The sequence below is a fragment of the Symphodus melops genome (assembly GCF_947650265.1).
Source record: "Symphodus melops genome assembly, chromosome: 13".
NCBI lineage: Eukaryota > Metazoa > Chordata > Actinopteri > Labriformes > Labridae > Symphodus > Symphodus melops.
The window spans coordinates 16,890,504-16,914,291 of NC_136703.1; the positions used below are offsets into that span (position 1 = coordinate 16,890,504).

At 39.8% G+C, this 23,788-nt stretch overlaps 2 protein-coding genes and 1 long non-coding RNA gene across 3 annotated transcripts; all 3 read left to right on the forward strand.

The window, feature by feature from the left end:
- The first annotated feature begins 848 nt into the window (after positions 1–848).
- Positions 849–12,230, forward strand: LOC306834246 (5-aminolevulinate synthase, non-specific, mitochondrial-like). Its single transcript, XM_079360082.1, has 24 exons — positions 849–1,284; positions 1,933–2,046; positions 2,870–2,958; positions 3,362–3,428; positions 3,536–3,644; positions 3,969–4,055; positions 4,486–4,522; positions 4,628–4,737; positions 4,828–4,927; positions 5,318–5,355; positions 5,662–5,738; positions 6,134–6,245; positions 6,659–6,772; positions 7,945–7,981; positions 8,913–9,146; positions 9,250–9,399; positions 9,514–9,645; positions 9,738–9,957; positions 10,072–10,256; positions 10,414–10,593; positions 10,795–10,959; positions 11,076–11,344; positions 11,510–11,672; positions 11,922–12,230. The coding sequence occupies exons 1-24, from the start codon at positions 1,172–1,174 to the stop codon at positions 12,080–12,082; spliced, it is 3,063 nt and encodes a 1,020-aa protein (XP_079216208.1). The 5' UTR covers positions 849–1,171; the 3' UTR covers positions 12,083–12,230.
- A 3,366-nt stretch (positions 12,231–15,596) lies between these two features.
- LOC306833893 (dual specificity protein phosphatase 7-like) lies at positions 15,597–20,549 on the forward strand. The gene is made up of 3 exons (XM_079359509.1): positions 15,597–16,347; positions 17,059–17,487; positions 18,912–20,549. Exons 1-3 carry the CDS (start codon positions 15,972–15,974, stop codon positions 19,220–19,222), a joined length of 1,116 nt encoding a protein of 371 aa, XP_079215635.1. The 5' UTR covers positions 15,597–15,971; the 3' UTR covers positions 19,223–20,549.
- A 598-nt stretch (positions 20,550–21,147) lies between these two features.
- Positions 21,148–23,212, forward strand: LOC306833894. Its single transcript, XR_013780427.1, has 2 exons — positions 21,148–21,266; positions 23,071–23,212. It is a non-coding gene; the product is annotated as an uncharacterized lncRNA (long non-coding RNA).
- Positions 23,213–23,788: the final 576 nt, after the last annotated feature.

The following is a 23,788-nucleotide window of genomic DNA, read 5'->3' on the forward strand; positions in this document are numbered from 1 at the left end:
GTTGAACTATGTGGATTGTGAAGGGAGGGCAGCTCTGTTTTCTATTTGTGAGGATTAGGTTGACAGATCTGTATTTAGTTTCTTTGGGCCTCTAGCAGCAGCTAATCCCCCTCACCTGCAGCGAGTGCCCTTGCTTTCTTTCCTTTGACCCTGCAGCCTCTTACTTCCCCAGTGTACCCCCCCAACCCCCCACCACCACCTCCTGCCCAGCACAAACACTCATCCCGAGACAAGCACATGACTCGTTGCACTCTGTCTCCTCAGGTTAGGGCCTCACACTCGACACAAATCTCTCCTGGGCCAAAGGAACAGCAGGGGTCTCAGCTTTTCTGGAACAGAGGATAAAAGGGCCCCCACAACCTGCCGTCTTCCACATGTTAGGATTTTTTTTAGCCCTGGTGAAGGGTTGTCCCTCATCATCACTTAGAGATAGCAATTACTCAGAAATTAAGAACCATTACTACGGAAGCAGCTTGTCAAAGCCACTCAGGGGAAACGTGGGACCTTCGGTGAAGCTGCACATTAGGAAATATTCAGGGTCAGGTCAGGGGCTCGGACCTTTTCTCTTCAGATCCTGCTCCCACACACTTTGACCAGGCCTTCACACTGTGGAAGGAAGACCGTACTGTACTGCCTCCACAAACACACAGCATGCCTGCCAGCAGTTCTTGGAGGTGGGGACTCTGGATGACCTAATTGTTTTAGAATTTAAGCAAAGTTCTCTGTTTAAATAACAAACTGCAACATGATGCAACAACAACACATTGTCAAAGTTATATTCAAATCCTGCTGATATCATCCACACAAACACACAGGACAATAGTTTTTCTAAAGTTCTGCTCTGTTCTGCTTGTGCCAATTAAAGCTACTGGGCTTCCTGCGTTACATTTTACGTCTTCAAGAGATGCATAACCAATACGTGTCTTTAACATTATTGGATTGCTGGTAATTTACTGTCTTTAGAATTACCTTCAAGATATCATGTTTCCCTTCCATAACATGAATCTCGATATTCACAAACTTGTCGACCATCTCTCCTGAATATACGGTCGAAACGCTGCGTAAACTACGTTTAGTTGCGTTAAATCGCAAATCTCGCGCGATTTCCTCAAAATTAATAAGCGGGAACACTTTTTTTTTCTCAGCACTGTCTCGATTATTACATGTCGTGATGGGATCCCGAGTGGATGAGCTGTTTACCGAAATTGGCAAGCTCCAAGCTAAACTTTTGGACAACGTCAAAGTGATGACAGACTGCCAACATGTTGAAGAAGAAATAAGCCAGTAAGTTTTTGTCACCTGCTGCAGCTGAGAGCTAAGTCATGTTAAACACTCTTAGCTTTTGCTCAACCTCCCACCAGTGAATTTTAGTTAAACAGGGAAAGTTGCGATCATTTGGGGTTTTTTTCCCCCAGCAGCTTCACAAATTAATAATGTGACTCACCAGTTCACCTAAATGTTACCAGATATGCCATGGACTGTGGCCTGGTACATTTGTTCTTATAAGCTAGCATTAGTTAAACTACAAGAAACACACAGGACTATATGACAACCTTGCCATGCTAATAACGTGTTCAGAAAGTGCTGCTCAATTATGACACACTTGTTCTTTTTAAAGTCTTTTTATAGCTTAACCCCGCAGCTTTAACATAAATATGAATATATATGTGTATGCATAGACATTTGTCCATAAAATGTTTATAGATTTATTGGGTATTTATTTGTACTTCACACGAACCAGAGAAACGATGATGAACATGTTGATATAGTTATCGATGTTTTTGACAAAGATAATCAGCCCACAATGATTTGACTTGATTCGTTTTGCTATATAACTGTCACATACAAAATAAAATGGCAGAAATGTGTTTTCTTTTCTAAACTTGTTTATATTTTTCTAATTTTGTCATTCTCATCTATATTTGTGTCCAGCAGGGACATTTTGACACGCATTGAAAATGTAGTTCTAGGAATAGTGACAAGTCTGTCCAAAGATGAGGCCCCTGTCCTGACTCTGCCAAACAGATCCAGCTGGGCCAATGTCAGGTACTTTGGCTTTAAACACGCTCTGACTTGAAAGTTGTTTCTTTTGTACTCTGAAGATGTGTGTGTGTGTGTGTGTGTGTGTGCACGTACATGTACATAAAAGAGAAACATAAGAACTAAGTTAACCTTTATCTCTTTGGTGGTAGTTTAGGCCACATAAAAAGATCATCTTGCTGTGTGTGTGTGTGTATGTGTGTGCGTGTGCGTGCGGGGTTTAAAGCAAGCTGCAGCCAGCAACCAGGTGGTAGAAAAAATAATTATACTTCCAGATTTCGGTTTGTGGGATTGAAGATGAAATAACTTCCTCCTGCTTAAAGATGACAGAGTGATAAGGAATTGAAAAGCCCTGGTCTGCAAACACACACACACACACACACACACACACACACACACAGTTCCATAAACAAACATTTCCAAAAGTCTTTGCAGAGACCAAAATGCTGAGAACAAAGTCAACTGTCTGGTCTTGTTTGGATCAAACCTTGCTGCAGCTTAAAGTGCATTCAAGCTCAGCCCTTTTCAAATGTGAAAAGCCTGCAGATTTGAGCAGCACAGAGGAATCAAGGTGGCAAGGTATGAGGGAGGTCTTCTCACAGGTAGCCCTGGGGGTGTGGGGAATTTTAAATGGCTTAAAGGTGGGGGAGCAGATTTCAAAGCTTAAAAAAGTAATTGCAGCACACACACACACACACACACACACACACACACACACACACACACACACACACACACACACACACTGTGTGTAGATTTCTTTGATAATTTGATCATCTCCCCTTTTTCTCCCTTCTGTTTGAATTTCTTTCATTGCTTACCATTTAAGTTTTGACTTTGCCGTCGGGCTTCAGATGTGTTCAGAAAGTTCTGTCACCACCATTAGGAGCGACTGTGCTTCGTCTGTCACTAAATTTGGTAAGGACACACACACACACACACACACACAAGCACCTCTGTTCTTATTTCTTCTCATGCTTTATATACAACTTTAATCTTCTTGACAATTGCCATCAGTTTTTCTTGCCTTTTTTTTTTTTTTTTTAAAGCCTTCACAGATGTTCTGCCCTTCATATGCCTTTAATTCACATTCATTGTGAACATGTGCATACACTGCACAAAAACAAGAAAGTTCAGACTTAGTTTGAGGTGACAAATAGTCACAGACCTGAATATGCAGAAAGTTGGCTTTAAGGGATACGTTTTCCACATGGATAATGGAACCGAATCTGTTTTTCCACTGCTGGCTTTTCAAACTAGTTTAAAGTTGAGGACATCATCATTGTTACATTTGGTACTGAATCTTTTTCTTTGTTTTAAGCGCAAATTCTGAAGATTCTGATGATCATCTACAGACTTGTGCAAAGCAACTCATATTCTACAAAAAGGTTATTTGTACTTTGATCACGTTTAATTTTAAACTCTGTATCCTGCTGTCATTATTGTTTCGAAGAAGATTTTCCTTTTCTTTTCTTTTTTTTTTTCATTTCCCTAGAGACATCTATTACAACAACACACAGCTGTTTGGTTCTCAGAAGACTGTAGATAATATAGTGGATGATATTTCCTGCATGCTGAAGGTCCCTCGCAGATCTCTACATGTGGTAAGTGGACTTGTTTCTGATGCAATGTGTTCAAATGGTGTGATAGGGACACAAAAACAAAGTACAGAGATGCAAACATTGAGCCAAAATGTTGTGGTTTTGTGCTATTTTTTTTTTGGTAACAGGTTCCAGTCCCTCAGGTGACACATGTCACTTTGTTATAGTCCTTTCTTTGAAATATTTTAGGAAGCGCCTGTGGAAAAAAATGTGGTTCCACTTCAGAAACAGAAATTGAATTAAAGTGGAATTCACAAAGGCAGAAGCATACATGAGCATACATTAAGACCACGTGTGTGTGTCTGTGTCTTTTGGTCATGTTAAAAGATGGCGACGTCCAAAGGATTGATCTCGGGTGATCTGTGTTACTTGGAGGAGGATGGTACAAGGATTGACTGCCGCTCTCGCTCTGCCGTGAGTCTCGCTGAGAAACGCACATCAGCGTGCTCGCATGGTTCATAATGTGTGCCTCGTGTTGCTGCCCTGGAAAAAAGCATTACATCAACGATGACTTCAGGGCCTCCTGTGGCGTTTCATCCTTAAAAAGAATGTCGGATTTTGTTTGTTTCTAACCAGATACTGCTTGTATCCGTGTTGGTTACGCCTAGCTGACAAAAAAAACAACTTTTTCAAGCCTGCTATATGACCTTTTTATGGTGAATTATCTGCATCAGCCTCAATGTGTCTGCAGTCGTCAGAAATGTGTGTCGTGTTACTCAATAGCACGCAACATCCACGTGTTGGTCAAACATTTACGGGGTGTCAGCAGCTGAACGTGGTACCCTGTTTCCCATCAAACCAGTGATCGCACTACAAGACCTCTAACAGCCTTTCTTTATTCTAGGCTGTTGCAGTTTCATCAAATATTGGTGGGATAAGAAGTATCCTTGGTGATTTGTTTGCATATTGAACGTAGATGCACATTTCCTTTTCCTCTTTTGTTTGTGTGTGTGTGTGTAGAATCACTTTTCCTTGATCATCTACAGATATCGTGTCATCTGCAAAGTTTGTCTTGATAGTGGAGAAAGATGCTACGTTTCAGAGACTACTGGATGATGACTTCTGCACAAAGCTCGCCCCCTGCATCGTCATCACCGTGCGTTGATCTCACATCGTGAAAGGAATGTTTACATTTTGTGTTGTGCATGTTTACGTAGACCTGTGTGTGTGTTTTTGTGTGGATCAGGGTAAAGGTGTGCCAGATGTGAACAGCAGGTTGATGGTGAGAAAGCTTTGGGACACGCTGCACGTCCCCATCTTCGCTCTGGTGGATGCTGACCCTCATGGTACATCTGCCACACATGCTCTGCATATTTCCAAACTGTTTAACAGCACTTGACTCACTTCTCATCCCTGCACGCACGCACACACACACACACACACACACACACACACACACGGTTGAATTGCAAGTCTCTCTAAACCCGCAGATGTTAGCACCTGTCTGCTACGTCATGCTGCGTAGTCTGGCTGTTATTTCCGCTGGCTTGATCTTGTCCAGGCGGGATGGCTCGGTTTCCTTCATTCACCGCACCTCTAACCTTATTCCCATTGCATGGCAAGACACATGTGCAATGCTTTACTTTGTTCTGAACTCCGCTACACATCTCTGCAGGATAATTGCTCTGGTATGTCAGTGATTGCGGCGTGTCTCTGTCTCTCCTGATTTTTCCCAGGGATTGAGATCATGTGTATCTACAAATACGGATCAGTGGTGAGTCTCGCCAGTTATTCGTGTACTGTTCATTATCCAATGTGGCCTGTTCATGTTGGCAAAATTGAATTATACCCTCTTTGAGGAGAGAAAAGGAATATTCATCCAATTTCAGAATATTGAAAGTGACAGGGGATGGAGTGGGAATGTGATGGGTCTCTCATTGTGAACATTATGTTAAGCACAACCACAAAGCCTAGGTACAGTTGTGAATGTGTGTTTATTGAAGATATACTCTGTGTATATACACATTATGTGTCTGACTGGGCGTGTGTTTGTGTACGTTTTTGTATTTTCTCTCCACAGTCCTTGTCCTTTGAGTCCCACAGCCTGACCGTCCCCAGTGTTATGTGGCTAGGCCTCCTCCCCTCTGATCTACAGAGGTTTGGACTCAACGTTCGCTACTTCCGACTTCCTCCTCCCGCCTCTAATTGGGTTTATATTCTGGGGACATGAAGATTGTTTGTTTTGGTTTCTGTTGCTGTCGCTCTCGCTTTTTTTTTCTCCTTCAATGAACTGCTCCTGAGAGTATATTGAGTTTTAAGTATATGTCCCCTTGAACAGATTTAGAGGTTTGACATACATTTAATTGTAGAGTGCAGTTTGTCCTCCTTTGTCGTACTCCCCTAAACGTACATATGCTCTGAAATGTGAGTTAGTGGGGAAGTGAGGGGAACACAAGGGACCACATCCATCCACAAATCTGCTTGCTGTTTGATGCCTTTTTGGGGGAAATTGATTCATTAATGTATAGTCAAATTAACATATTATTTCTCAGGCTGCGGGTTCCAGAGGATGCCCTGGTCCCCCTCACAAAGAGAGATGAAAACAAACTCAACAGCCTCCTCAGAAGGCCATATATGACCCACCAACCAGCCTGGCAGAAAGAGGTAAGAGAACTGAAAAAAAATAGAAAACCGGTACTTTAGGGTGGAGGAGGTGAGTTGCAATAAAGGAAGTGTTTGAGTTTTAACCGTTATTATTTGAATTTGAATGCTCAGTAAGTCCGTAGGTGAAAGAAAAAGCTCTGACCCCTTAAATCCCAACCGAACTCGGCCCCTGTCAGCCTGCTTTGGGAAATGTTGCTTTGAATGCCCTGCTCGTTTTTCTACCTCGAAGTTTACAAAGTTTTAACATTAACATCATGTGACACACCACCTAGGAATGTGTGTGCATGTGCGAGGTCTCCAAGCATGCTGGTTTTAAGCATACAGAATAATTACTGTTTGTGTCTGTGAAATAAACACCTTTTAATTCTGAGTTTGAAAAAATTGTTAGGATTGCTGGTTTGCTCTTGTTATAGATGGAGCTGATGCAGCAGAGTAAGGTCAAGGCTGAAATACAGTCCCTGGCCTCTATTGTGCCCGATTTCCTCACCAGCATATACCTGCCAAACAAGCTGCGCTACGGTGGCTGGGTATGAGCACAATGCTGCCCCTCAGTGGAATATTGGCAGAACTACTGTGGCTGGTTGCAAAACTGAAGAAAGCGGTGTGTAACTGCCCTGTCTGACCTTGTCTGGCTGTTTGAAATGTGAAGTTGGTTTTGTTTGCAATGTTTTCATATTTGTAAGTCTCTGTATGTTTTTTTTGGTTTGCTAATTGGGTTTCAGACATGCCTCGTCTTATTATTATTAAAACTCTTTTTCCAGTGATCAGTCAGAGCACATTTTTTTAACCTATCCAAGATGTTTGAAACCGGGGCTGCAAAGTATTGGAACAATCTATATCAGTTTCATGCATGGATTGAATTATTTTAATATTGTTTCTGCAATGTCTGGTATGATTTACAACCATTGAACCACATTGAATAAGCTCATTAAAACAATCAAAGCCAGCAGATGTGGGGTTTAGATATGAATCTGTGAGATGTTTTATTCATTGATACTTATAATTGTTGATAAAGGCACACCCTTGTGTGCTTTATTAAATCTTTTCTCCAGTAGGTGGAGACAGCATTTATTAAGTGCAACAACACAAAAACTACAAGGAGCCAAAATAGTATACTAATAACAAAGCCTATTTTTCATCACAGGTATTCAGCTGGGAAAATATTTTAGTAATAAATTCTAAAAATGTTATGCTTTTCTAGTCTTCTAATGTATGTATTCTCCAAGCTGAATAGGCAATTTCAAACATAGACTGTAATGTTTCAAAGCTTGTCTTGTCAAGTTTTGTATAACTTGGTTTCCGTCAATGACGTAATACATTTTTGGAAATTCTCTCTTACCGTGTGTTAGGTGTTATGTGTGTCTGGAATCCTAATAAAACATTTACGCAGAGAGAAAGAGACTGAGAAAGAGATGTGTCGAGACTGATGTTTGTCCTTACTACGTCCATCCAATGATTTAAGTAAAAAAAAAAAATGTTTTTTATTATTTTACAATAACGGCAAAAGAAAAATGTGAAACAGTTTTGAGCTCAGTACAACAGTAGGGGGAGTGGTTCTTGTGTGGAATAAACGATCTTCGTCCGGATTACGTGATCTCCGATGGGCGTGTCTCCATGATTGTGCAACATGCCTCTTCTACGTCACCTTAATGTTGAAGTTTTCATAACGTGCCGTGTAAACTGCTTTATTACTGTCCAGGAGCGCGAGACTGATAACGGTGTCAACACTAAACCAGGTGAGTTAAATAAATGAATAAATAAAATAAATTGCAGACCTGTCTGAGGGAATATAGCAGGGGGGTTAAGTAGCCTTTATCTGACTGAAAACTGCTTTCAATTAAATACATTATTTTCATAGCCTATACACTAATTGGTTGAAAAAGTACAATTTTACGTAAATGTAAGTTTTCCTTTGTCTTCTAAAGTTTAAAAAACATAGCTGTATAGACTTCCAATATTTGCTAAAAGGTTTTAAAGAAGTGTTTCTCTGTAACAATAATGAAAAAACAGTTTTAGGCTGTCTGACTTGGTGTTATGAAAGTTTACTTTAACTTTGCTTCCCCTTTCGTTCCATAAAGAAATAAGCATTAAATGCATATTAAATTTAAGCTATATGAACTGTGAAATAAATTGTATAGAAAATAACAGTGGCATTTCAGAGTTGGAGATTCACTATATGGATATGTTTGGCTTTGAATGTCTTATAACATACAAAGGAGACCAAGCCCCTGTTTTGTCCAGCATTGGATAGTGGAGACTGTTTGTCTCTAGTTTACTACATGTTTTGACTGAACTAAGACCAGATGGCCTTTTCTCTCCACTGTGTAATAGAGTGTGCACTTGTAGTAGCAGGACAGGCCCTTGAGAAGCCTTCCCCTCTATACTTGTCAAGGACAGCTGACTTCAGACTAGGGTGGATGAAGGTAGTCTCTTGGGCTTTAGCCATAACACCCTTTGTGGTCTCAGTAGTTATACATTAGTGTGGGAATGATGTTTCGCAAGGGCTTTTTTGTTATGAACATCAAGGTGGACTGGGATTTTGTCAGGTGAAAAACAGTGATAGGTGTGTCAGATGGGCACGTGACATTATGTGACCTCTTTGGATATGTGCAATGGGTGTCTATGTTGCTTTCTCTTTAAAAGCCACAGGAAAGCAGTCTTAACACAATTTGTTCTACCTTCTCCAATTTTTTAGGTCAAGACTACCTAATATGGACACAGTGATTCGCCGCTGCCCTTTCCTCACTGTTGTGCCCAATGTTTGCCTGCAGCTGGCTAGGAAGTCATCCCTGGTGAGCTATGCCCAAAAGTGCCCTGTGATGATGGATCTGGCCTCCAGACCTCTGGCCAGAGCTCTGTCCTCTTCTGCCTCTGCATCCAAAGGCACTCCAACAAAGGATGGTCAGTTTACTACGTTGCATCAACTTATACATGATTGGTTTAATGTCAGAAAACGTGATTTTATTGTATGCAATATTTTTGAAGTTGTATATTTGCTCTTTAGAAGTCCATGGAACGCCTCCCACTTGCCGGCCTGTGGGCTCAAAATGCCCTTTCCTGGCTGCAGAAATGGTGCAGAACAACAACAGGGTAGTGAGAGAGGTCAGCCTGGAGCTGCAGGAGGATGTACATGAAGTGAACTGTATACGCACAGGTAACATCTGCACAGACACACCTGTTATTTGGTAAAAGGTTATTCTTGGCATACAGACTAGTGGAATTTAAGCACACAGCATTAGAATAAACGGTGTGAATCTCTTGTGGACAGGGCAAACAGATGTGGATATTTCTGTTGTCGATCTTATCGAGGCAGACAAGGTCGGGATAAGAGCACCAAATACCTTTATTAAACCCTTATCGTCACAAGTGTCTCACCTGCTAAAAAAAAATCTGCCAGATGGTAAGACATATTTCTTCATTCATTTTAATCATTTAAAACATTGTTGTTTGTTTTTTTAAAGAATGCGCTCCATAAATTATTTCTTCCAACAGAGTTCACCTTCCAGTATGACAAGTATTTTGAAAAGAAGATTGAGACCAAAAAATCAGATCACACATACAGGGTTTTTAAAACGGTGAACCGGCGTGCCGTCTCGTTCCCAATGGCAGACAGCTACTCAGATTCTCTTCATGATAAGAGAGAAGTGTCTGTGTGGTGCAGCAACGACTATCTCGGCATGAGCCGCCACCCTAAAGTCACCCAGGCGATCATGTAGGTGTGCTTAGAGTTCAGCCATTATAAGTGCCAGTAATCAGAAATCATAACGGTATGCTGACGATACAAAGGACAATAATTTGACTTTTTATTAAACATTCTCTCTTAAAGGAACACTTTACAAATGCACGGTGCTGGTGCGGGAGGAACGAGAAACATTTCAGGGACGAGCAAATTCCATGTGGAGCTTGAACATGAGCTGGCTGACCTTCACAGTAAAGATGCAGCACTGCTGTTCACTTCCTGCTTCGTAGCCAATGACTCCACTTTGTTTACTTTGGCAAAAATGCTACCAGGTAATTTTTAATAAAGTTATACGAAATATCACACTCAACTTACAGATTCTATGCCTCTGCTTAGATTCAACACGTGTAATGCAAATGGTCCTCTTTCAAACTCTAATCTCTAGAGAATCGAAGAGTAAAACTTTCCTCCATTTGTTTCCTCCATTAGGTTGTGAAATCTACTCTGACGCAGGCAACCATGCCTCAATGATTCAGGGTATACGGAACAGCGGGGTTAAGAAGTTTATTTTCCGTCACAATGACGTCAACCATCTCCGAGAACTTCTTGAGAAGTCCGACCCTTCCACTCCAAAGATTGTTGCTTTTGAGACAGTGCACTCTATGGATGGTAAGTACACATTCTGTGATATATAACAAGGCACTTTAAAGGTTTGGAGAACCAGTGTTAATGTCAACTATTATGGATGGAAACATAGTAGGTTGTATTAAAATTTGTTATTTGGAAAGCCAAACATTCGAAGAACTGTGAATTCATTTTCTCAAAATAAGCAATTTAATTCATCTAATAAAAAAATGATGCTCTCTTCAGGCGCTGTGTGCCCGCTAGAAGAGATGTGTGATATTGCCCACAAGTTTGGTGCCATTACCTTTGTGGATGAGGTTCATGCGGTGGGCTTGTACGGGCCCAGAGGAGGAGGGATTGGGGACAGGGACAGAGTCATGGACAAGATGGACATCATCTCTGGTACCCTGGGTAAGTACACTAGAACCCTTCCAAACAACTTAAACCTCTCTTTTTTTTTTGTTTAAATATAATCTCCAAATTTACATACAGGCCTCTCTGACTTGTAATGGGGATTTGTTTCCCAGGTAAGGCATTTGGCTGTGTGGGTGGTTATATTGCCAGCACCAGTGCCCTGGTGGACACTGTGCGCTCCTATGCTGCAGGTTTCATCTTCACCACGTCCCTGCCCCCAATGCTTCTGGCAGGGGCCAGGGAGTCAATCAAAATCCTCAAGTGTGAGGAAGGCCAGGTGCTCAGGAGGAAACATCAGAGGAGCGTCAAGCTCCTTAGACAGATGTTGATGGACTCTGGACTTCCTGTTGTCAACTGCCCAAGTCACATCATTCCAGTGCAGGTAAAAAAAAAAGGGTTAAGAATATATCCAATAACACTAATAGAATTCTTTTTTTTTTTCTTTGTTATTATTTTATTTTCACCTCTACACCTAAGTACATCAGTGTTATAGCATCATTTTAGTCTGAGAAACTTAAATCCAAGTATTGATGTATGTGTTTGGCAGGTGTCCGATGCAGAGAAGAACACTGAGATCTGTGACATCATGATGTCTCGTTACAACATCTACGTCCAGGCAATCAACTATCCCACTGTGGCAAAAGGGGAGGAGCTACTGCGCATTGCCCCCACTCCACACCACACCCCTGAAATGATGTACTACTTTGTTGGTATGCCCGTTTGTAGCATTATTTTTTAAAGCTTAAAATGTGTCTTCATTAAAGTAACCCTAACACTTTTAGGAGATTTTGAGATATTGTCAGTGTAATATACTATATCTATTTTGGAAGATAAAATATCGTTTTATCTCTATACTTCAGATTTTTTGGGGGACATTGTTTTTGGTTTCTCTGATATCCAGAAATGAATGTAGCTGGCTGTTATCTTCAGCTCTTTTTCCTTTGCTTCTGTCTCCGCAGACCGACTGGTGAAGACTTGGAAAGAAGTGGGTTTGGAACTGAGGTCTCACTCCTCAGCCGAGTGTGACTTCTGCCAGCAGCCTCTTCACTTGGAGCTGATGAGTGAGAGGGAGAAGTCTTACTTCAGTGGCCTCAGCCACATGGTATCAGCAGTAGCTTGATACTGCATTAAACACTAAATTCTCACACGGCCTTTCTCCTCCTATTTAAAGCTATTTATTCATTTAGTACTAAGTATATTGATTGTATACATGTTCATTCTGACCAATAAACGTGTGAGCGAAGTGCTACAAAGCTCTTCTGTGTTCACTTTTAGGTGTATTGATTTCGACTTCTTACAATGAATTTATCATTTTATGAGCACAAACCATCTTAATAAAAAAAGATTTTATACAAATCAGCAAAAGGCAACCTAAAATTAATTTATTCAGATTTGGTGGAATAAAGACTCCTTTTCATAATAAGTCATACAAAATGTGTTTGTGGTAAGATAGCCCACACGTTTTTCCACATTTACATTTTGTGTACTAAGCATGGATTAAATCTAAATAACCTTTTTTAAACTGGAGATGCAATGAACAGCCATGAGGCTGATACCAGTAAAAATAACAATTTAGCCAATGGATTCCCTTAACAGTGCTGATGTTTTTTTTAATGATTTCGTAATTGTTGGGTTTTTTTTCAAACAAGATTTATTTTATTTTTTTCTTGTGTTCCCTCATCAGACTTTTTTTTTCTTTTTTTTTCTGATTTGACCGTTAAATCAAAATCAGATTGTGTCTTTCTGATTACCTTCCTCTCAAAACACCTGATCTTTTCTGAATCAGCAGTTGGGTATATTGTAGCTTGCAAATATTAAATTGATGCAACACAACAGTTACATCACCTTCTGACATAGATGCATGTCACATTTGCAGATAAGCCAAAAACCCATCAACAAGGCTCTTATCCACATGCTATCCATGTTCAACTAACTGAAACATTTCAAGCTAGAAGAATCTAGCTAGAAAGCAGCGTCCAATATCAAACTCATCAAGAACAGTTATACAGTAAGCCAACAGACCATGTATCTCAGACCCTTATAAGACTTTCTTTCTGGCATCATACTATTACATTAATAGGAAAATGTACTGCGCAAACATGTATCATACTTTTAAACTATTTCCCATGATGAAAGTAGTGAATTGAACCTCTTAAAACATGCATCGGAATGGAACATTAGTTTCACCTGTAGACATATATTCCACTTGAAGTTCATGTCTCAAGTAGTATAAAAAAACACGTTATATACATTTACAATAAAGACAAATAGCAGTGATTGGTCTGAGCAGTTGGATCATAAATACTGTGAAACGTGTAAATACTGTGAAACGTGTAATTAAAAAAAGCTCCTTCTGCTGCTGGTTTAGCTAAAAGGCTCTGATGTTTCCAGTTGTGGTAATATATAATCCGCTTCGAGGCAGCTTTGCGGTCATCTGGTCATTCATTCATGAAACGCATGCCATGATATTATTGGTTTCACCACATGGAGGCAGAGTGAGTCCTCTGTTTGAAGCTGTGAGGCTGATACGTTCAGACACCTCCCTCCTTTGTAGATGACTCATAGCGGTGCAGCAGCTTTCACCATGAACCACGAGATACTATCAATAGAGAACAGGATATTGTGTTTCCCATCTGGACAACATGAGAAATCATTGGTTGTAATAAAGTGCAGCAAATAGACTTCAGTGTGCGTCACAGTATGTGTCAGTGAAGCACACATGCAGAATCTGACATTATAGAGCATGTTAAATGAACTGTCAGATGAATCTGCTATTAATGTAGCTTATTAGCCTACTGTAGTTCATTCTTGAAGCCTTTCCCTACTCGATAAGATGATTAAAAACACACTGACTTTACACATTTTCAATATTTACTTTGATCATATCTCTTTTTTTAATGATCAAAAAAACCCTTTACTCCCACACGCAGAGAAACATCAATGGAAAGGAAGCTCCAGTCCAATCTGTCTCATCTCCGAATGCACCCCACAGTTACATCTGCACGTGACAGCAGTGTGAATGTGTGCCTGTCGGGTATGCGTGAAAGCCCTCAGCGAACCTCTTCAGATGAAAAACCTAGGATCCTGTGAATCAAGGACTATATGAGTCTGCTTTTGGAGCACATTATATAACCCAAGAGTTGGAAGTGGAGCAGTCAGGTGACTACAACTGTGATGCTTAGATCATAAATCGTTAATACAGTTGGGTCAAACACAACAGCACCATGTCAATCTTGGATTAAATGGACTAATCTTTGCTCTGTAAGGTCTTGACCTCATTGTTGCAAGTTATTTTATTCTTCCATCAACATCTTTTGAACACTGCACAGTTCTTTGTCTTGAGGAAGCCTTAGAGCAGGTCAAACACCTCAGCACTTACTGAAGGCTCACTTTAATCCAATACACTGAAGGCTCACTTTAATCGTGCGTGTGAAGGGCCACGACTCTTGACATTATGCTGGTTGGCTGTTTGAGGCAGGTGCTGCAATTGTGCTGTGATGTGTTGTGGCGATGAGACTGTGTATTTGTGTGTGTCTGTCTGTCTGACCAGTCCATGGTTAAAAGCATTTGTTTGTGTGCGTTTGTGCAGGTTTTCGCTCCATTCCTCATTCTGTGTTAATCCTGATGCTCTGCACATCTGTCTCCCCCACTCACGTGCACAGACAGATGAGCGACAAGGATTCCCAAGGCACATATCCTTCTCTCTCTCTCTCTCTCGCCGTCTCTTCCACCATTTGAATGTATTATTACACACATCACTAGTTAACTATGGGCATGTTGTGGATGCAGTCTAAGAAAAGACCCAAGCATAGCAGTTTATATATTTCTCATTAAGTCACCATTTACTATAGATATAGGAAAATGGAACAAAACCTCCCTTGATACACTTCACATTAGAAAAAAGATGTAATTGAGCCATTGCATGGGTGTTTCCAGTCCCATGATAAATATTATCTTGATGAAAGATTGCAACATACTTCCGTAATGAAATGTTCTGCTGCTGTTCTGCAGAAAAATGCATTACCATTCAAAAGAATTGAGCAAAGTGAGGGAAGGAAATCAGAGTATTCTCCTCCAGGAAGTAAATGAATAGATACTGACTAATTTAGAGTATGTTTTCTACATTTCATGTTTCATCTTGTTTAATAACCAATTACAAAGTTACACATAGCTATGTACCGTACCTAAGCAAAAATACAGTAAATGATATAACTGTAATATGAAAGCATGTAAAATAACGTTTAGCAAAGGTTTCACAAAAGGTCAGTAGAAAGAGACAGTAATAAAACAATAATTAATAATGAACAATCCTAAAAAAAAAAAAGGTTTTTAATGCAAGTTGCAGTTATGGTCCTATGATGCAAGTTAAGTGTTATGCAAACAGTTTGCACATTGTCAGTGTAACATCATGTGGTAGAAGAACAGACTCAATGATGTCAACACAGTATGTTGAAATCAACTTTTCATTGATTACATCTTTTAAAAAAAACATTACAAACGATTAAGAGGACAAGAACTTGAATGGCTGTGATTGACAACATGATTTAATTGAGACAGAACTTTGTGATATACTTGCTATGACTTTAAATCAAGGGGAATAAACTCCTCCCTCTCTTAAGTTGTTCCTCTGTCAACCAGAGAGAGAGAGAGAGAAAAAAAAGGTCTCCTCCTCCCCCGTGCAGCGGAATGGGTAAATGAGAAGGTGCATGGAGGAGCCTGATACGATGTGGAGTAGCTGAAGTTGTCTCAGACAGTACTCGCAGTGTTGAAACTCAAACATTGAGAATTCAACTGTAAACAAGTCTTCACGGGTGCTGTGGCTGGCGATGGAAATAGAGAAGATGAAAAAGGGGAACTCTCTTTGCTCAACATGGAGCGGCATGCACTGGCGGCGGGGCACCAACATGTAACGCTCCTTTAATCGGATGTCATGTAGTTTGTATCGTCGTTTGCTGGTGGACCATGTAGAAAGTGTTTGCGCTTGCATGTAGTATGATATTAAGTCCGATATGTCTAATGTGACGCCGAGTAAAAGCGTTGAATGGCTGCAACTCGAGTTAGAGTCCGGAGGCTCTTCTCTGCTCTTGTTGGACTGTCGTTCACATGAGCTTTTTGAGTCGTCCCACATAGAGACCGCCATAAACCTGGCCATCCCGGGGCTGATGCTCCGTAGGTTCAAAAAGGGTAACATACCCATCCGGACTATCATCCCACACCATGAGGATAAAGAGAAGTTTAATAAACGATGTAAGACGGACACCGTGGTCTTGTACGATGAGAGCACCGTGGACTGGCAGGAGGATTGTGGAGGAGCACCGGTGTCGGTTTTGGGTCTACTTCTTCAGAAACTATGGGAAGACGGCTGTAAAGCGTTTTACTTGGAAGGTAAATAATCTATCTGTGAAATTAAGCGCATGGTCTTTTAAATCAACTTGTAAAGTGTAGGAAACTACTGCTAACTTAACATCGTGTCTGCGCGTGAGTTTTATGTTAAAACGTCAAACTGACGTCGACTTAACTTAACGTAATTATTTGTAAATATTGTGTTAGTTCAACTAAAACACAGACATATAAACTATTTTATAAATATAGATATAAACTATTTTTAAGGCTCGGAGATCTTGTAGGTAGTTTATACATGCTCCCTGTCAAATTCAGTGAAGGGTTTCACGATACGACGTTTTAAACTTTAAATTCTCGACAACTAACCTTTGTCACCACCAGTCAGTTATTAACGTGATATTACGTTACAAACATTTATTTTACTCTCACGCTAACGTCGGCTTGATATTGTGGGTTTTGTAAGCTGTTCAAAGTTTGTGTTTCGTGTCACTGAGATTCTCAATTAAAATTCCAAAATGGCCGCGCCATGTTTTGCTCCAGCAGGAACAGGCATGCATTTCATGAATGGTGTTTTTGGGGGGAACTTGTGCTACTTTTTTTTTCTTGCAGCTTTCCTTTATAACCTATAATAAACCATATTGGCATTTCTCATGATTTAAATAGCCATTTCATATGTGATACCTTTTTTTTAAATGATAAAAAAAATAATCCCTGATGATGCAAGTTGTTAATTTTGATTTGGCTCTCATCCAGGTGGATTTGTAAAGTTCCACACAGAGTACCCAGAGCACTGCGAGACCCTCCTTGACAGCTCCTGTCCCAGCTCCTCGCCTCCGCTGTCTGTTCTGGGTATTGGAAATCTCAGGATAAGCTCAGATTGTTCAGATGGGGAGTCTGATAGAGAGCCCAACAGTGCAACCGAGTCTGAGGAGAGCCCCGTCCCCAGCAATCAACCTGCCTTTCCTGTACAGATCCTACCTTACCTTTACTTGGGCTGTGCCAAAGACTCCACTAACCTAGACGTGCTAGGCCAATACAACATCAAGTACATCCTGAACGTCACACCCAATCTCCCCAACATGTTTGAGCATGACGGCCACTTCAGATACAAACAGATTCCAATTTCGGACCACTGGAGTCAAAACCTGTCACAGTTCTTCCCAGAGGCCATATCATTTATTGGTAAGTAGCTATATCACCGTTTGTTTGTTTGATCTTAACTTAAAGCTAAATGAAGTCGCACTCTCGCTCTCCAGAAACTGGATTTGGTCCTTGAGTGTGTATATGTGGTTTGTTTTAAAAAGGCAGTGTAACCCAGTGTGGGTTGGGTTTAACAATAAAGCCATTGTTATCTTATGATTAATGATTGAATAACTCATACTTGGAAGTGGTTTATTGACATTTAAAAGGTAGAGCACCCAACCCCGTACTCTTGAAACATGATAAAGCACGAAACATGCCAAGCATTGGGGAGAAATAATGCAACCAACGGCTAAAAGTCAAACAAAATACTAGTAATTAGCTATAGTTGACTAAGAGATGACTAACTCTATATTGTTGCTGCATTTCATTACGACCAATATGATATCTATTTCTAATATTCTTCATTTTCTTATCTTGGAGAAATTCCTATCCTGTGAATGTCTACACATTTATTTACAACAATCTGATCGATCACCTGCGTGGTGAATCATTTGACTCTGATCAAAGTCAGACCTTCTTTGGCTTAGCTTCAGAGTCAAAAACCTGTCTGGCCAAATAAGTCAAATAAGTGAGTGTTAGGGTCCCACAGTTTTTTGATTCTTTGAGCTAAATGTTTTGGACTTGTTCTTGACATTCGCTAACAGCAAACAATGACTGAGAGACAATAGAGCACCTTTGTATTATATAAAAGCCAAATGGAGAGAGCCACTAAGGGATTACCCCGGTGTGGGTGCGACTTAATTAAGATCTTTGTTTTGTTGAGGAAACGAAAGTGTTTGTGGGACAGAGGACTCACAGGTTCAACCCTTAACCTCTTGTGTCAGATGTTTTACTCCAGTATTAGTAGAAGTTGTATCAACACATTGTTCTGTAAAGTGAAACATCATTTCATGGTTTTAGATCGGGACCAAACCTTTTGTTCACTTTAGTTTCATTTCTATTTTTGCCTTTTAGCATGAATGCACCTGACACCTCGGCTTACAACTTGTTTGTTTGGTGGTGACAGAGCTGTTTGTAATCATGAACTAGTTTAGTGATAGAATGAGGAAGGAAGTGCTGTTTCCACTCACTGGGTTTGGGTTTGATTGCATTGCAACAACTTAGGCGTTGCATTGTTTGAATGATTGTTTGTTTGTAACTATGTACTGCAAGCTATGTAGATTAAATGAGTTTTTTAAGATAAGCATTTAAAGCTCTGTCAGCAGCAGTAGCACTGTATCACTGTATCAGTAACTTTTATTTTGTTAGTAATGACAAAATAGACTTAGAAATAGCACAGCAGCATACAGAGTTAGGCTATTATTATTTTGGAAAATCTAAAAACTGTAAAAGTAGTGATTGCGTTACTAAAGAGATGTCCTTGAAAAACTATTGCTGACTTCAGTTTCCCTTTCCTCTCACAGATGAGGCTCGGTCTCAGCAGTGTGGCATCCTGGTCCACTGCCTCGCTGGCATCAGCCGCTCGGTCACCGTCACTGTGGCCTACCTGATGCAAAGACTCAACCTCTCCCTCAATGATGCTTATGACTTTGTCAAGAGGAAAAAGTCAAACATTTCCCCGAACTTCAACTTCATGGGACAACTCCTGGACTTTGAGAGGACACTCGGGCTGCAAAGCCCCTGTGATAACAGATCCACCAGCAAGGAGCAGCTCTACTTTACTACACCCACCAATCACAACGTCTTCCAGCTGGACACACTGGAGTCGACATGAGGGACAATTGGACAGCCCTCTTTTGTCCTGTCCTTTGGTGTCTTTGTGTGCTTTTTGAATATGTAAGGTGCCTAATCAGCGTACACAAGCAGAGAGTCAGTTACAGAGCTTGTGCACAGAAAAGAAAAACATGAAAAAGTTAGACAAAGTGCATGAACGGAGAGACTCTCAGAGCCTGTCCAAATGCCTTAATATCTGGTACATGGGGAAATCTTGATGTCCATACATGGCATTTTATCAAAAGCCATGTACAGCCACAACAGCAGGACATTTCATTGCGTTTCTATTAAACTAGGAATGTTGTTTGACTGTTATCACCAGCTGATGAGTAGATATTATGTATGTCGTTGTATCAGTTAATGAATATTGCCTTGATGGTCTCTGAGGAGTCTTTGGCCAATCAGAATGTTTCCTGGGGACCAATTCAAGAAGTTATGATGGTACTCCAGTTGAGGTGAATAAGCTACTACAGTGATCCGGCCTCAAATGATCATCCGCTTTTTTATCCTGCCAATCCTAATTATGGAATCTTAATTATAGCAGAAGTGTTTGCCACACAAAGCATTACTTTTCTTGTTTTTCTTTTAACAATATCAAGTGGCCACTTTAGGTCAAACATCGCAGATAAAAGCAAGTATGTTACTGTACATTCTGTAGCTTACAACTGCATTATTTGCATGTGATTACATTCTACCAATGCCCTTTGTTTTGTAACCTTTAGGTCATATTGCCTGTTGTTGTGGTTTGAAGCCTTTGTCATACCTTAACACCATGTTTGTTAGTAACCAGGTCGAGGCACGGTGTATAGGATTGGTCCTTGAATACAAATGTGTGAGTACCATAAAAGGTATAAAGGAAATGGATGTGCACCTTAGTTTTTGAATCCCACTGTCTTCAGTCTGCAGCTCCTCCCTCTGTGGCACAACAATGTTAAGGGAAACCTGATGTGTAATTAGCTGTTCTCCGTTGCCAGTCTCGTCTCTGAACAAACGCGTGAGTTCGGTGTGCGAGAGGGAATGGAAGGACATGAGTGTTGAAAAAATGTGTTCTTACCTCACCGAGAGACATTTTCAGGGATTTTTATACAAGGCATCTGTAACTCGTCATCATGGCCTCTAAGTGCATCCAAGGGCTGTTATTGTTTGTTTTGTTTGTAAAGCTGTACATAAAATGTGGTTGTAACAGGGGACATTTTTTTTAACAAACCATGAAGGATGCGAATGTGACCCTATTTTTCCACCCTTATATACAGTTTATGTAAATCTAAATGTCCAAGACATTCTGTACAAGTTTATACAACAAAATATATTGTATATTTTTACTTGAATATCTTTTGTTTGTCCTCCTTTGCACTCGTTTTTAGTAAATTCAGGAGCCCAGGGTGTGATTAGGCTTAGGTGCGGTCAGTCAGATGTATTTTTTCTGTGCTCTTTGATGCCTAGCTTCCTGTTTCCCACAGGCTTTTCTGACACATATACAAGTGACAGGGCCAGATCTGTCAATACCACAGTGCAGGCACGCCCACTACCAGTCACTCAAAGAGCGCTTAAAGGAAGAGGAAGATGACACAGCATGTCCTCTACCACATAGACAAGACTTCCACAAGTTCTCCTATGCAACTAGGGGAATTACACAATTGATAACAATGTCGTGCTGTAGCTATTTTAAAGTTAATAAGCCCCCGGTTCTACAAATCCTTTTGTAGTTTCATATAAATTAAACATTTATTGGAAGAAATGCAATTTCCGTTTGGGTCATAAATGTATTATGTTGTTTTTAAAAGAGGAAATGAGAGTGTTCTCATATCTACACATCTATGTTGCTACTTAGAAAGGGAAGTTTGCGTCATTTGTGCTCTATTACAAGTAAGTCTTTACACTTCACTCAATTATTTCTTTAAAAACTGAAAATCTTTGAAAAAAAAAAAAGGAGTGAATGTTCCCTTTTTGTATCGTTTCGTCCCTGTCTGGGAGATTTATTCATATGTTCTTTGCCAGATGACAGAAAGATGATGCAGTGAATTCCCTTCCCTGAAGAAATCATGGTAAGAGCAGAAGCCAAGCTTTCTAAGGCAGAGGGGGGAAAAAAACAGTTGAAGGGAAATGTTCTGTAGTCTGTGCGGCAGCTCATGGTCCAATAACTGTCACTCTGTGGGATTTAATGACTTAAATACAGCGCTATAACTGTTTTAGTTCCAACTTTGAGGGCTGACATGACTAAGAAAATCACAACCAGCCAAAAGTGAAATCTTAAACTTTAACAGCAGCAGTGTAGCACATGAAGAGACTTGCCTGGCAGCACCACACATTTGTGATTATAAAAACTACTGATTGATGGGTTTTCCAGCGTGACTGAACTTGGCTGGCCACATACCTGCAGGGCACACCTATGATTAAGGTAGAAAAGACACTTACGGTAAGACAGGTTGCTGCAGAGTATGAAAGACAGTATTACAATGCAGACCCGTCGCCAGACCTTAGTCTTGGGGGGGCATATGAAATGCATGGGGGGGCACAATTATTACCAGCCAGTACGCATATTTTCATAATCCTATACTGTATTCGCGCAGCACACAAACATCACGTTAAACATAACCAACAGCAATATGACCCGGTAAACTAATAAATGATTCTGTAGTCATTTAACATTTTAGTACATTTAACTTAATATATCTGATAAAATGTATTCAATATAAATGAGCCATTGATTTTGTGGCAATTATTTAAGTAACTTTCAAAGAAAAATGTTTAAGATAGTATCTGATTATTTTGGTCACATCAAATATAATCATTACGTTTATATAATTCTAAATTAAGAGAATTTTTAATGAATCCAATTCAATAGAATTAGCCAGTTTTTAGTTGATGAGCACTACATGTTATTTTGCGCCTTTTTCTGCTTTTGAATTCAGCAGCTATCGTCTGGTCACAAGATACAAAAAAAGTGCGAATAATTTAACTCAACAATTTCATTTGGTTGACAAAGGAGAGTTTTTTTTTATACTGTAATGTTAATGACAACTTGTGGGTGTATGCTGCGGGCAATATTTGTCTATGATGCTACAAAACAAAATTAGCAAGCAAAGTAATCCAGAGAGACAGAGACACTGTTGAGGTAAACTATGCATGTTATGTTAATGTAGGCTATAGTGTGATTGGTATTGCACCACAATATCAGAAAGATATCACGAGTATTTGCACTAAGAAAACAATAAACTTTATTTGAAAGTTGCATTGAAAGCAATTGCTGTTAATCTGCGGCCAATTTTCAACACTAAAATACTGTTTTCACTAAAACAATTAAGAACTGTAGTTAGCAATGCATTGTGATGCTCACCCTGAAGCAAACTGACAAAGGCCATAAACAGTATACTGATGTTTTAAATTACAGGACACTGCAGTATTTTTTTTTGTTTAAAAGAGGGCTGCCTTGAGAACTTGGAGCACGATCACTAGTGTGGTATGTTAGGTTGTTTGTTTTTTGTTTCTAAAAATATGCTGCTGTGTATTTTTTTGCAGTTTTCTTTATTATAATACCCAAAGCCATCAACTCCTGAATGGAGAATCTTTGGAGGATCATTTGAATTGTAGTTTTCAGAGAAGGAAACACAATATGGAGGACATGTGCTACACACCACCGAGACCTGCTTCATCAACATGCAACGGATATCCTTCATGGAACTGTCTTTATTAAAACTCTTGTTTTGCCATTATCAGTTCTTCTTCTTTCTTGCTGACCTGCATCGAGCAGAGATATTCTCAGCTGGGTGGCTCTTTGGATTACCTGTGATCAACGTGCAATAAATTAGCTTTTGACTTGATCTCATTTGGTCACGATCTTCCTTTCAGATAAGACGACACAGCCTAAAAATCTTTCAACTGGTGACCCTGATATGATGTCTGATTGACAAGACGAGTCTGAAGTTAGGACCATGTGCGGTGGAGTTGGCGGACTTCTCCGCAGACGATTCAGGGGGCCCCCAACTAAAAGGTGAGCAGAAAATCTTTTGATATAAGAATTTCTGTTACACTGTTACAAAACCTTTTAAGCTGTATATATTTTTGAAAAATGTCAAACGAATTTTTGCATAATTAAAACCCACAAGTAAAATGTATTTGTGTAAATATTTTAGACAATTTATTTGTGTCTTTTCTAACGGTTTAGATATTATGCCCAGTTGGAAAACTGTGTGTTTACAAGCACAAGTGAATACACACTTTTCCAACTCGGCATAATATCTAAACTGTTAAAAAGAAACTAGTAAAATAAAAGGACTGAATATTTGCATGTAATATTATTTTATTTTTTATTTTTTTCTCTAAATGTTGACAACTGAAAAGTAAAATGTTTGGCAGTGTTTATACATATTTTAACATAATTTTTTTTGCCCTGTTAAAAAAACTCTTAAAATATATTTTCAGCTATATATTTTTAAATTTAAAAGCAATTTTTGCACAGTTAAAAACAAACAAGCAAAATGTCTTAACATCTTTGTTTGTATTGAATATTTTGAAGCAATTGTTGCACTGTCGCGCAAAAAAATCTCTGCGTACACATACAATTATT

Excerpts from the sequence above, each read along its gene's own strand:
- LOC306834246 (XM_079360082.1), top strand. The coding sequence starts at position 1,172 with ATGGGATCCCGAGTGGATGAGCTGTTTACCGAAATTGGCAAGCTCCAA. Across the intron at positions 4,523-4,627 it reads AAATATTGGTGGGATAAGAA|ATATCGTGTCATCTGCAAAG; the intron begins GTATCCTTGGTG and ends GATCATCTACAG. Across the intron at positions 10,594-10,794 it reads GACAGTGCACTCTATGGATG|GCGCTGTGTGCCCGCTAGAA; the intron begins GTAAGTACACAT and ends TGCTCTCTTCAG.
- LOC306833893 (XM_079359509.1), top strand. The coding sequence starts at position 15,972 with ATGTCTAATGTGACGCCGAGTAAAAGCGTTGAATGGCTGCAACTCGAG. Across the intron at positions 16,348-17,058 it reads TAAAGCGTTTTACTTGGAAG|GTGGATTTGTAAAGTTCCAC; the intron begins GTAAATAATCTA and ends GCTCTCATCCAG. Across the intron at positions 17,488-18,911 it reads AGAGGCCATATCATTTATTG|ATGAGGCTCGGTCTCAGCAG; the intron begins GTAAGTAGCTAT and ends TTCCTCTCACAG.